This window comes from Hakea prostrata, chromosome 11 (genome assembly GCF_041222555.1).
Source record: "Hakea prostrata isolate BN-2017 chromosome 11, UWA_Hpros_2, whole genome shotgun sequence".
Classification (NCBI taxonomy): Eukaryota; Viridiplantae; Streptophyta; class Magnoliopsida; order Proteales; family Proteaceae; genus Hakea; species Hakea prostrata.
Genome location: NC_142610.1, coordinates 20920119 through 20932624, shown reverse-complemented (window position 1 = coordinate 20932624; position 12506 = coordinate 20920119). Strand labels below are relative to the sequence as shown.

Genomic DNA, 12506 nt, shown 5'->3' with positions numbered 1-12506 from the left:
GTACAGTTTTGTTCTTTGTGTTCTATATTAAAAAACAGTGTGGTTCAAATTCTGGCTTATTCAGATATGAGATGGAATCAAGGACATTAACGAAGTTCAAGATGAGGGTGAAGAATAAACATATTTTTATACCTCATCTAAACACCCTCACTAGGTTCAAGGCTTTGGTGAAATCTGATGCCAAGCGTGAATGCCATGGTCAGGAGAAAGAACCGGTAGAATATATATAAAGAAGCAATGATGAGGTTTTTTTAGGGTTGTTAAATTTGGATGAGTGTGATTGTACTTTTAAGGCGTGTGTTCTCTTAATCTTTTTTGAAAAAGGTAAACAGTGTCAAAGGCTTTTGCACAAGTAAAGTCGGGATCTAACGAAATGCCGTAGGCAAAGGTTGAACCCACAACCTCTCCATTCAGCCAACCTGAGAAGTATGGATTTTTTCTTTTCAATTTTTATTGACAATGTGTAAAATTCATCAAAGTGGGTTGATGCTTTTATTCATAAAGTTGGATGCAAGAGCAAGCCGCATTGTATTCAACTTTGCTTAATTTAAGTTGTAGTAATTTAAATATTTTTTCTTTTCAATTTTTATTGACAATGTGTAAAATTCATCAAAGTGGGTCTGAATGGGATCATTATATTATTGGATGCAAGTTGATCCCATGACATTGTAGGTTCTAACTTTCCTACTACTCCTCCAGTGGTGGTAATTTTAGTATGTTCACATTGCTAATGGTAGTGATGGTACTTAAATAAAGCTCTAGTATCTTGATACGGGGTGACTAGATAAATTAAACTACTTTTACCAAATTTTTGTAATTATGATTCTAGGTTTAGGGTTTTGAAGAATTCTGGATCGTTAAATAATTATTATGTATAATATGTATCAACTCGTCAAAATAAGGAGGTTAATGATGAGTTCAAAACTCCTCAGAAGGCAAGAAGACTAATTTGCAGGAGCTGGAAGGCAAATGCAGCATCAGTAATTTGGTATTTTGATCCTGTACCAAAAAATTTGATCTTTTAATCACAACCGACTTTTCAAAAATTTCGTTGTATTTAATGCGCTCAGTTAGAATTTCTTAAAGAGAAGTTCGAAATCAACTAGGAAATCTATAAAATTTCTTAAGGGAGAGTTCGAGACCGACTAGAAGTCGAGTGAAATTAAGAAGAGTTCGAAATCAGTTGGGAAGTCTCTAATTCCTTTTTAACTTCGCAGATAGAAGAGGAAGCTATCCCTATATATACTACGGCCTCCCTCTTCTTCATCATCCCTCTTCTTCATCATCGTAGACGCAAAGATAAGTGGCGCCGAGGAAGAAAACAACATGGGTAACTCCATATGGGAACAAGTATCCACAACAGATAATGGAGAATATTTCATAGAGAAGAGCAACTCAGAAAAAAAGAAGATGAACAAACAGAAGAAGGAGAAGAAGAACATCATACCCTATGAAAGTTTTTGTGAAAAGATTATCTTCAGCATCCTCATTCGAATCCCAGTTGAATTGCTTCATAAGAATCATAGGTATGTCTGCAAACAATGGAAATCCATTATATCTTCACCTTCCTTTGTTGATCAATCTATGCTTCATTCTAAGCCAATTTATATCGTTCAAGACAATATGTTCCATAAGTCAAAAATAATAGATATCAAAGATGATGAGTTGGAATGGTCATGTCACCCATATCCACAGAATTGTCCATTTGGTCGACAAATTAGATGTAGTTGTAATGGTCTATTACTTGCATCTCTTGGATATCGAGCAGGACAACTTCGAGTCAACAATCCAATCACTAAGCAAGAGGTAACAACAATCCCTCGATGTCCTTCAGGTTGCTCACACCGGAGATGTAGTTGTGGGTGTGGGATTGGGTTTGTACCTTCTACAGGTGAGTATAAGGTTGTTCATGTATATGCTGATCTATTTGGTTTTGAGATATTTACATTAGGGAACCCAGATAACACTTGGAGAAAGCTTCCTGGGCCTTTCAAGGACAGAGAAGAGAGGCCTTTTGATGAAGATTTCAGATGGTCAGATCCTGTAGTGGTTAATAAGAGCATGTTGTACTGGGGTGTTGAATCACAAGAATACATTATCTCTATGGATGTAAGTAACGAAAAATTTTGCAAAGTGAATCTCCCGATTCATAACAGTATCGATGGTGGTAAATTCAAGACCAATGCAATGCTAAATATGGGTGGATTTCTTTCTGTCTGTTATAGTTCTAGAACTGGAATGGATGTGTGGATTTTGAAAGACTTTGAGAAGCAAGTATGGATCAAACAGCATAGAATTGTTTCAGAGTATATAAATTATCTGAACCCTCTTAACCGGCGTATGGCAAGAGTAGATCTGGACAACTTTTCACCTGCTGCAATTGATGGTACAGTTATATTCTTCATGTCAAAGGTGGGTGGTTCAAATACTGCCTTATACAAATATGACATCAAATCCAGAGAATTAACCAGAATCAAGATGAGGCTTAAGTTCAAAAGACACAGCTGGATACCTCATGTTAATACCCTCATTAGGTTCAAGGCTTTGGCTGTTTCTGATCGTAAGTGTGAGTCCCATGATTTGGAGAAAGAACAGGAAGATATTGAAGAGGCTCCAGATGTTATATCTTCAACAGACGAGGATGAATAGTGTGATTATGCTTCTTAGATTTGTTCTCTTTCATCTCTTGTAACTAATCTGGTGACATGAGAATATGTTGATTCCTGTTTAGTGTGACAGGATTCCACTATTTTGTCCTTGTTTTCTGAGAATATTGATTTTTTCCCCCCAAATTCAAATTTTTTTTTTGTATTGGTATTTAGTTTGATATGAAAAAAAAAAAAACCTTTGGATTGAATAAATATTTATTTAATTTAAACACACTTGGTAAATTCAATTGAGGCATTCATACTTAATTAGTCCTTCTAATTGTCCTTACAAATAGTTGAATGACTATTTGATCTTTGAATTCATGCTCAATTTTCCAGATAGATAGTCTATTCCCACTGCCTGATTTAATGTAAAATTATAAAACTGAGTTATAACGGGTTGCGGTTTGGGCTTGGTCTCTGTCATCCTCAGTTCAAACACAGCCATTAAGGTTTTGTTCGAGCCAATTTAGGCTATAACCGGCCGCGTGCATGCAATTCGGTTTGAACGGTTCGGACTGCAAGTTGACACCCCTAAGTCAAAAGATAGAATCCGACTAGCTCAAAGGCATTGAAAGTCAAATCAAGATTTCTAAAAGCACGGTTTAGAGAAAGCAAATCACTTGGCAAAGCTCTTGGCCGTCAAGGAGAAGTTACATTTTGATCCTAGTGGGTTAGCCAGGTGTTAGCAGAGAGACAACTTAAAATGATGCTACCGAGAATGTTTATATCAAATTTTAACATTATGTACTATTAATTAGTATTAATAATAATACAAGCTCCCTTTCCCCCCACCCCACCCTACCCCAATAAAAAAAAATACAACCTAGCTCTATGGGTTTAGTTTTTATCCACGGCTTCAACAGGGTCGAGCTTTTCCAATCTCCAATTCCTGCCTTACATGTTCTTAGCTAAGCTCTTTTCGCTTAACTCTGATTTAGGATTTAGGATTCTTGCCCTTGAAACTGAGCCTAGACAGGCCAAACCAACCCATTCCAGCCCTAATTGTCCTTGATTAGGGGTTGGTCCCATCCCTCTTCGTGATGGCCCTGGCATGTCCCTAATTGGTCATGTCTGGTTAAGGGTAGTTTGTTGCTCATATAACAAAATCCTTTAGTGCTACAATGATCCAAATCAAAGTTAGAAATCAAATCATAGATTCTAAAATTCAAACCCCAGAGTTTGGGAAGTTACAGACCATGGAAAAGCAGGTTTTTCTAATCAGCCTCAAAGCTTGGCCGAAGGAACGTCTATGATGGTCCTTTGGGGCGGGAGGAAGAGACAATTGATTGCTATAATCCGAATAAAAGTAGAGATTGAGTGCAACTCAAAGATGGAAACCGAAGATCTACACCTGAAAAACAACCAAGTTGAAAGCAACTAGGAAATCTCCATTTGTCATAAAAATCTACACCAAAATTTTAAAAAATAATAATAATTATCATCATAATAAAAAGATAGAAACCTTAGTTTAAGTAAAATCACGAGAGTATAAAACTTCCATTATACAACTAATTTCATATGTAACGTCTCCTTCACGGGCAAAAGAGAAGGGAAAGGACTGTAGGTTACCGGTTCTTCTCTTCTTCTTCATCTTCGGTTAGCACAGAATCAAAGGATGAGTGACGTCGAGGAAGAAAGCAGCATGGTGAAATCCAAATCGATATGGGAACAAGTATCCATAAGAGATAATGGAGAATACGTAATAGAGAAGAGCTACACTGCAGAGAAAAAGAAGATGAACAAGAAGAAGCAGCAGAAGAAGAATCACCCTACCCGAGGAGATTATCTTCGACATTCTCGTTCGAGTTCCAGTTAAATTGCTTCATAAGAAATTCAGGTTTGTCTGCAAACAATGGAATACCATTATATCCTCTCCTTTCTTAATCGATCAGTCTATGCTTCATTCTAAGCCGATTTATATTCTTCATGAACGCAAATTTTGTAAGTCAAGAATATTCGATATCAAGGATGATGAGCTTGGATGGTCATGTCACCCAAATCCACAATATTGTCATATTATGAATCGTCGACGAATTAGAGGTAGTTGCAATGGTCTATTACTTGTATCTCTTCAATATCGAGATGGACAACTTCGAGTCAACAATCCAATCACTAAGCAGGTGGTAACACTCCCTCGATGTCCTTCAGGTTGCCCACACTGGTTATGTCATTGTGCATGTGGGATTGGGTTTGTACCTTCTACAGGTGAGTATAAAGTTGTTCATCTATATAAAGATCTTAGTTTTGAGATATTCACACTAGGGGATGATCCAGCAGGTAACAGTACTTGGAGAAAGCTTCCTGGGCCTTTCAGGGATAGACAAGAGAGGCCTTTCGATGAAGATTATGGATGGTTAGATGCTGTATTGGTTAATAAGAGCATGTTGCACTGGAATGTTGAATCACAAGAACACATAATCTCTATGGATGTAAGTAACGAAAAACTATGCAAAGTGAACCTCCCGAGTCCTGGCCGTATCGATGGTGGTAAATTTGAGAGTGATGCTATGCTTGATTTGGGTGGATTTCTTTCTGTGTTTTATAGTTCTAGAACTGCAATGGATGTGTGGATTTTAAAGGACCTTGAAAAGCAAGTATGGATCAAACAGCACAGTATTATTTCAGAGCATATAAGTTATCTGAAACCTACTGCCAGGCGTGTGCCAGATCTAGACAAATTTCTACCTATTGCAATTGATGCTACAGCTATATTCTACCAGTACATGGACAATGGTTCAAATACTGGCTTATACAAATATGATATGGAATCCAGAAAATTAACCAGATTCAAGATGAGACTTAAGCTTAGGAAACTACTCACCCCCATACTTCATGTAAACACCCTCATTAGGTTCAAGGCTTTGGCCGTTTCTGATGCTAAGTTTGAGTCCCCTGATCTGAAGAAAGAACTGGAAGAGGCTCCAGATGTTATATCTTGTATAGATGAGCATGAATAGTATGAATATGTTTCTAAGGTATGTTGTCTTCAATCTCTTATAAGTTATAACTAAGCTGGTGATACAATATTATGTCAGCTTATCCAGAATATTTCTCTGTGGCCTTCCTGGAACTTTGAAGTCTTATCACCATTGCATGGAACCTGTAGGGTCCCTTTGCTGTCGTTGCATGTGGAAAAGAAAACATTCTGACTACTAACAAAGTTGTCTCTTTTTCCATTAGCAAATTTTGTTGCCTTCTTCTGTTTACCAGTGAACACTGTACGTATGGTCATCTTTGAATTTAGAAAGGCAATTTTACTTTTATTAGATGTTATTCCGTTTGGTTGGTCTGTCATGGCAGGTTGTTGATTAAGTCCAGGATCATCAAGTTACATATATGGACCATGAATCCTATACTTTTTGTGTTAATGGGCGTGACCCTGTAGCCTAACTTTGATCCCCTAATATCATAGCAATGATTCTCTAAATAAGTTGATTTCATGTCCGTTTTGATTGGTTCGATGACAAAAAGGATATACAATATATATTAGATACTTCACATCGATGGCAACTAATGAATAATTTTTTGTCAAAATATACATTGATAATTTTTTTAATACATTATGTTATATAAAAATTTTAATTTATAGATCATGCATGTCATTCAAATTTATCTTAAAAACCTTTTACTTTGAATTTTCACTAAGATGTTTCAAATTAAGATTATCGATTTGTAAATATTACACTTAGATGCAAGAATGACTTAACTTGATTTTCAATCATTGTTTATAGTATGACGCTAGTATACATATTTACACTCCCAACAAGTTCTCATTTATGGTTATATGAATCTAGATATTTGAAATCTCTGGATTCATGAATGCAAGATTTATACCCATTTGATTGTGAAAATTCTCTAGATTTATGAAATCTAGAGATTCATCTTTTTACATTAAAAACGTGAATCTGTAGGTTTATGGGTATGGGGTGAAATCCAGAGATTTCATCCCTACTATAAAAATGCTAAACATTTGTGCATTCATAAAAATCACAAATGAACAGGCCCTAAATCTATCTCATGCTTTGATCATTAAGAAGCACCTAGAATAGCTTATTGGAAATTTGATCCTAGAATGCCCTAGTTTAAAAGTTACAATCTTTTACCTTAAACTTATAGCCTTTAAAATGTACTAAGGCTTAATTAGAATTTCTATTCTAAAACATACTAATTAATCATATGAAAATTTTGATTCTAAGTAAGTCAATAATTATCTACGTAATTATTTTAAGATCGCTTGTATGGTAATGTTTTAAAAATAAATATTAAAATAAAGAACAAATCAATTATTTTTATTAAAGGTCATTTGTTGTTCATATAGAAAGATCCTGGACTAGTGCTATCAGCTATGATCCAAATTGAGGTCAGGTAAGAATCAAATAATAGATTCTAAAATTCAAACCCCCAGCGTTGAAAGTTTTTATACTGTGGCAAAGCAGGTTTCTAATCAGCCTCAAAGCTTGGACAAAGGAACGTCTATGGTGGTATGGGCTATACTGTTTAGGGCTCAACCCTGTGAATGACCTAGCTAGAGCTATAACCTTTGACACAAAATGGTCAAGCACAGGAGGACAGATTGAATAAAAGGATCAGATTTTTAGAAAAATGAATACACACAAGGAACCATTAACACTCATCTTTGCAACAGTAATGTAGATTTTTATTAGAAATTTATAAAATGAATACACACACCCAAGAACCATTAACACTCATCTTTGCAACAGCAATGTGACACGGGTGAACTCCTTCATTGCAAGCACCATTGACACTGAATCAGTTTCAATCCAAAGCTTCTCAACACCAATAGACCGAGTAGCAGCTAACCCCTTCATCATTCCCATAAATTCTACCTCAATGCTGGTCTCAACACCCAAATACCAATTGAAAGAAGACAACACCGTGGCACTTGAGTCCCAACTCAGCCCTCCCACACCTGCATGCCTTGGAAACCCTAGAACATAACCATCTATATTGAGCTTACACCAACCGACATCAATCGGTCTCCAAGCCCACAGGTGAAATTTTGAATTTTTTTTTTTTTCATAACCATCTATATTGAGCAGTCTGTGCTCCCCCGACGGGGTGAGGATCTGGACTCCAATATCTAATGCAGTCTGAAAGACACTTAGAGGAGTTGACCAAATAATAGGGATGCCCCACTCCCTCTCATGAATATAGTCTGCCACTCTTTGAGGAAAACCTTTAACAGCTGCCCCATCTATCTTAATAGTATCTACCACCATCAAAGGCCATATCCATTTATCAGTAAAAAAATTTGCCTTTACCCCATTGCCTATCATCCATTGTTTATGTGCTAATAAAGTCGTACACATTTTTTAGGCCAGATACTCAGAGAGAGTTGAAAAGCGAACATTTCCTTTTTTTTTAAGAGAAGCATTGTTTGCAATCAACTTGGTTCTTAGAAACACACCCATTAGTGAGGAATCATGCTTAATCTTTCATGCAATCTTGCATAAACAAGAAAGAGTTGCACCCTTTAATCATTGTAGATCAAGTCTTACTTCCTCATGGGAGGACTATTGGTTGACAAACCTAATGCAATAAGATACATCCATATATGACATCTTACAAGTCAACCACACGAAATCCAATGCCTATATGACATTCTACAAGTCAACCACACGAAATCCAACGACTCAATATTAGAAACTGAACATCTTTCCCTCTCTTCTCTACTTTTACCCATTTTTTAATTATATAATAAAAATGCAAAAAAAAAAATGTAAAGAAAAAAACGGCCATTATTTTATTATTACAATTTTTTTACGGAAAACTAAAAAACTACTGCTAATGATAGGTTAGTTGAGCGGTTAACAACATGGGAAGGAGGTCTTGGGTTCGCACCCATCCCCCGAGCACATATATTAGTAATATCCCCCATAATATCAACTCATAATATCAACTCGCCATCTCCATTAAAAAAAAAAAAAAAATAACACCCTCTTAGGGTAAATAGCACTTACACCCTCTTAGCTGGACAAATAACACCTACACCCCCTCTTAGTTAAATAATATCACTTACTTCCCCTTTTACCTAGCAAACATATCAAACCATCTCTATTAACTTTCTTGGTTAAATTTAATTTTTACTTTTAAATATTTTGGTTTTAAGTGTTTTGATTTTGTTGATTTTTAATAATTATTTTAATTGAGGGTAATTTAGTACTTTAACCGGTAGAGTGATTAAATAATTTAGAATTTAAAATAAAAAATATTTTTAGCAAAGATAGTTTGGAGTTTTAGAAAAAGATTAACCGATAATGTTAATAGATGGGATGTGTTTGATATATTTACTAGGTAAGAGGGGAGGTAAGTGATATTATCCAACTAAGAGGGGTATAAGTGATATTTGTCCAGCTAAGAAGGGAGGTAAGTGATATTTACCCAATAAAAAATAAAAAACTAGTTTAATAAAAACATGAGACCATGAACTTCCGTTAATACTTTCTTTCTTTTTATTGGTAGAGTTCCATTAGACTTCTAATTCATATGTAAAGTTCTTACCCAAAAAAAATTCATATGTAAAGATTACTGTACAGATTACTGGTTGTTCTTCTCCTGCTTCTTCCTTTTTTCGTCTTGGGTTAGCAGAGAATTAAAGGATGAGTGACGTTGAGGGAGAAAGCAGCTCGATATGGGAACAAGTATCCATAACAGATAATGGAGAATACATCATAGAAAAGAGCTACACAAAGAAAAAGAAGATGAACAAGAAGCAGCAGGAGAAGAAGAAGATCACCCTATCTGAGGATATCATCTTCAATATTCTCGTTCGAGTTCCAGTTGAATTGCTTTATAAGAAATTTAGGTATGTCTGCAAACAATGGGATGCCCTTGTATCGTCTCCACTTTTAATCGATCAGTCTATGCTTCATTCTAAGCCAATTCATATTCTTCAAGATCGCTTGTTTTGTAAGTCAAGAATATTCGATATCAAAGATGATGAGCTTGGATGGTCATGTCAACCAAATCCACAACATTGTTATATTATGGATCTTCGACTAATTAGATGTAGTTGTAATGGTCTATTGCTTGTATCTCTTCGATATCACGAAGGAGAACTTCGAGTCAACAATCCAATCACTAAGCAAGAAGTAACACTCCCTCGATGTCCTTCACGTTGCCCACACTGGTTAGGTTATTGTGGATGTGGGATTGGGTTTGTACCTTCTACAGGTGAGTACAAGGTTGTTCATGTACATTCTGAACTTAGTTTTGAGATATTCACACTAGGGGACCCAGAAAACACTTGGAGAAAGCTTCCTGTGCCTTTCAGGGATAGACAAGAGAGGCCTTTCGATGACGATTTCGGATGGTTAGACCCTGTTTTGGTTAATAAGAGCATGTTGCATTGGGATCTTGGATCACAAGAATACATAATCTCTATGGATGTAAGTAATGAAAAATTATGCAAAGTGAATCTCCCGATTCCTAGCCGTATCGATGGTGGTAAATTCGAGAATGAAGCAATGCTAGATCTGGGTGGATTTCTTTCTGTCTTTTATACTTCTAGAACTGCAATGGATGTGTGGATTTTAAAAGACCTTGAGAAGCAAGTATGGATCAAACAGCAGAGTATTGTTTCAGAGTATATTAGTCATGTGAACCCTCCTCGCAGGCATGCGACAAGACTAGACGAACTTTTACCTGTTGCAATGGATGGTACAGTTATATTCTACCTGTCCAGGGAAACTGGTTCAAATACTGGCTTGTACAAATATGATATGGAATCCAGAAAATTAACCAGATTCAAGATGAACCTTAAGGTCAGGAAACACCTCGCTGTGTTTCATGTAAACACCCTCATTAGGGTCAAGGCTTTGACCATTTCTGATGCTAAGTCTGAGCCCTGTAAAAGAACTGGAAGAAATAGAAGAGGCTTCAGATAGATGAGGATGAATAGTGTGATTATGCTTCTAAGGTATCAGGTATGTTCTCTTTAATCTCTTATAACTAATCTGGTGATATAATAATATGTCAATTCCTATTCTGTTTAACTGGGTTCCACTATTTTGTTAATTTACTTTATGCTTCCAGGATATTTATATACTATTCATAATTTCATATACAAGCCTCATATCGAGGCAAGGAATTCTTGTTCATGTCCTAGTTTCCATCTTTCATTCAAATATACTGTCTTTGATCATTACAGATTGTGAAATATGAAATGTTCTAATAGTTGTTTCATCTCTCTTTATTTACCGAAGCATGAGTGGCCTGACCATTGTAGTCTCTCTTCTCTTCTTGTGGAAGTTTTTGACTGGACATTCTTCATTCTAACATAGTTCTGATCATCACATTGAAAATCTGACTTGTAGTTGTTGAGATATTGACATTCATTTTGTTGATTGAAGTTAGTACTAGTTTTCAATAGAAGGTTCACATTTGATTTGTGATGGCTTTGACCCTCTCTGCAAACCTGTTACCTATTCACAGCACATGAAAAGTATCTATAAGATCGAGACCACAAGGTTCTCAAACTAAAGTAATGATGACACATAAAGAATCATAAACTCAATGAACAAGTTGAAGGAGAAATTGGGAGGTGGTGGTAGCTCCCTACCAACCTGCTTCCCCTGCTTTAGCTAGATTTATGCTGCAATTCAATGAATATGTTGTCCATATGACTTTTTAATCAGATACTAAATTATAGATATGACTTCTCTCTAGTTTCTATTAAATGTTGCAAGAGACCAGATTGTTTAAAGCAGGAGATGCCATGAACTGTTGAAATCAAGGGCATTAGTCTTCACAGTACTTGAACTTCATCTCAAAAGCTAGAACTTCTTATTTTATTCTACAATTATTATTTTTTGGTTCTATGTTTGCTTCTTTCTCTTCCCCTGCTTTCTATTACACATGAACTACGTGGAGTTTGGTAGTCAGATTGTATAACATTAATGGATCTCAAAGCATTATCATGTTGCTAATTTACCTACAGTTATCCACGAAAAGGAAAAAGTTTACCCATAGTTTTGCTAGAGCATTCTACATTTAATTTGATATTTTCTACTATTTTAAGTCTTACACTTATCTTTTCCTTACTGAAGCTCCTAGCCATGGAGTTGGGTGTTGCAAGATACTCAGGTGGAAGGTGACTCGTGGTAGTAAAGCTTCTCCAGAGTTTTGATCTGTGGCCTTCCTGGAAGCTTTGAAGTCTCATCACTAGTGCATGGAACCTGTTGGGTCCCTTTGCTGTTCATACTATATTGCTCGTGCATGTAGAGGAGGAAACCATGCTGCCTCCTAACGAAGTCGCCTGTTTTTCCATTAGCAAATTTTGTTGCCCTGTTTTCAGGAGTATATGTAATTGGGATCACTTACCTTTGTCTGTTTATATGTCTACGAAATTTCCTTTCTTTCTTTAGAAAACATTTCATATTTAGCTATCAATTTATTAAGTTGTTTTTTTGGTAGAACTTTTTTTAGTAAGCTCTTTTTAAGGGTGCTGGGTTAAAATGCAAGTGAGGCACCTATTTTACTTGATAAGGTGTCGCCTGTTATTGAAGCAACTGTGGTTTTATTTTTATAATTTAAGCTGACTAATTTTGTCTAAGTGTGACCTACACCAACATTCCCACAAGTCTCTCTTATCTACATTTAAAGACACCTACTTCCCCTATTGAAAGGGGGAGATGGAGACAAACATACACAGGATTGCTTGTATATGTCACCCCCCTAGTTCCAGAAGATTACACAGTAAAAGTTTTGCCCAACAGTATGATCATCTGTACTCCCATGAGTCATTTCTCTAGTCGTATGAAAAGACAGCTATATCCCCTTGTTTTGAGGCAATATACACCTGGAAATGTGGTTTACACCAATATTCTGGGACAC

The 12506-nt window shown here is 36.1% G+C and overlaps 2 protein-coding genes across 2 annotated transcripts; both read left to right on the top strand.

Moving 5' to 3' along the window:
* The first annotated feature begins 4669 nt into the window (after window positions 1-4669).
* On the top strand, window positions 4670-5608 carry LOC149000803 (F-box protein At5g49610-like). The gene has a single exon (XM_089139221.1). The coding sequence runs from the start codon at window positions 4670-4672 to the stop codon at window positions 5606-5608; it is 939 nt and encodes a 312-aa protein (XP_088995347.1).
* A 4050-nt stretch (window positions 5609-9658) lies between these two features.
* LOC149000802 (F-box protein At5g49610-like) lies at window positions 9659-10558 on the top strand. Its single transcript, XM_089139220.1, has one exon. The coding sequence runs from the start codon at window positions 9659-9661 to the stop codon at window positions 10556-10558; it is 900 nt and encodes a 299-aa protein (XP_088995346.1).
* The last annotated feature ends 1948 nt before the right edge of the window (window positions 10559-12506 follow it).

Excerpts from the sequence above, each read along its gene's own strand:
- LOC149000803 (XM_089139221.1), top strand. The coding sequence starts at position 4,670 with ATGAATCGTCGACGAATTAGAGGTAGTTGCAATGGTCTATTACTTGTA.
- LOC149000802 (XM_089139220.1), top strand. The coding sequence starts at position 9,659 with ATGGATCTTCGACTAATTAGATGTAGTTGTAATGGTCTATTGCTTGTA.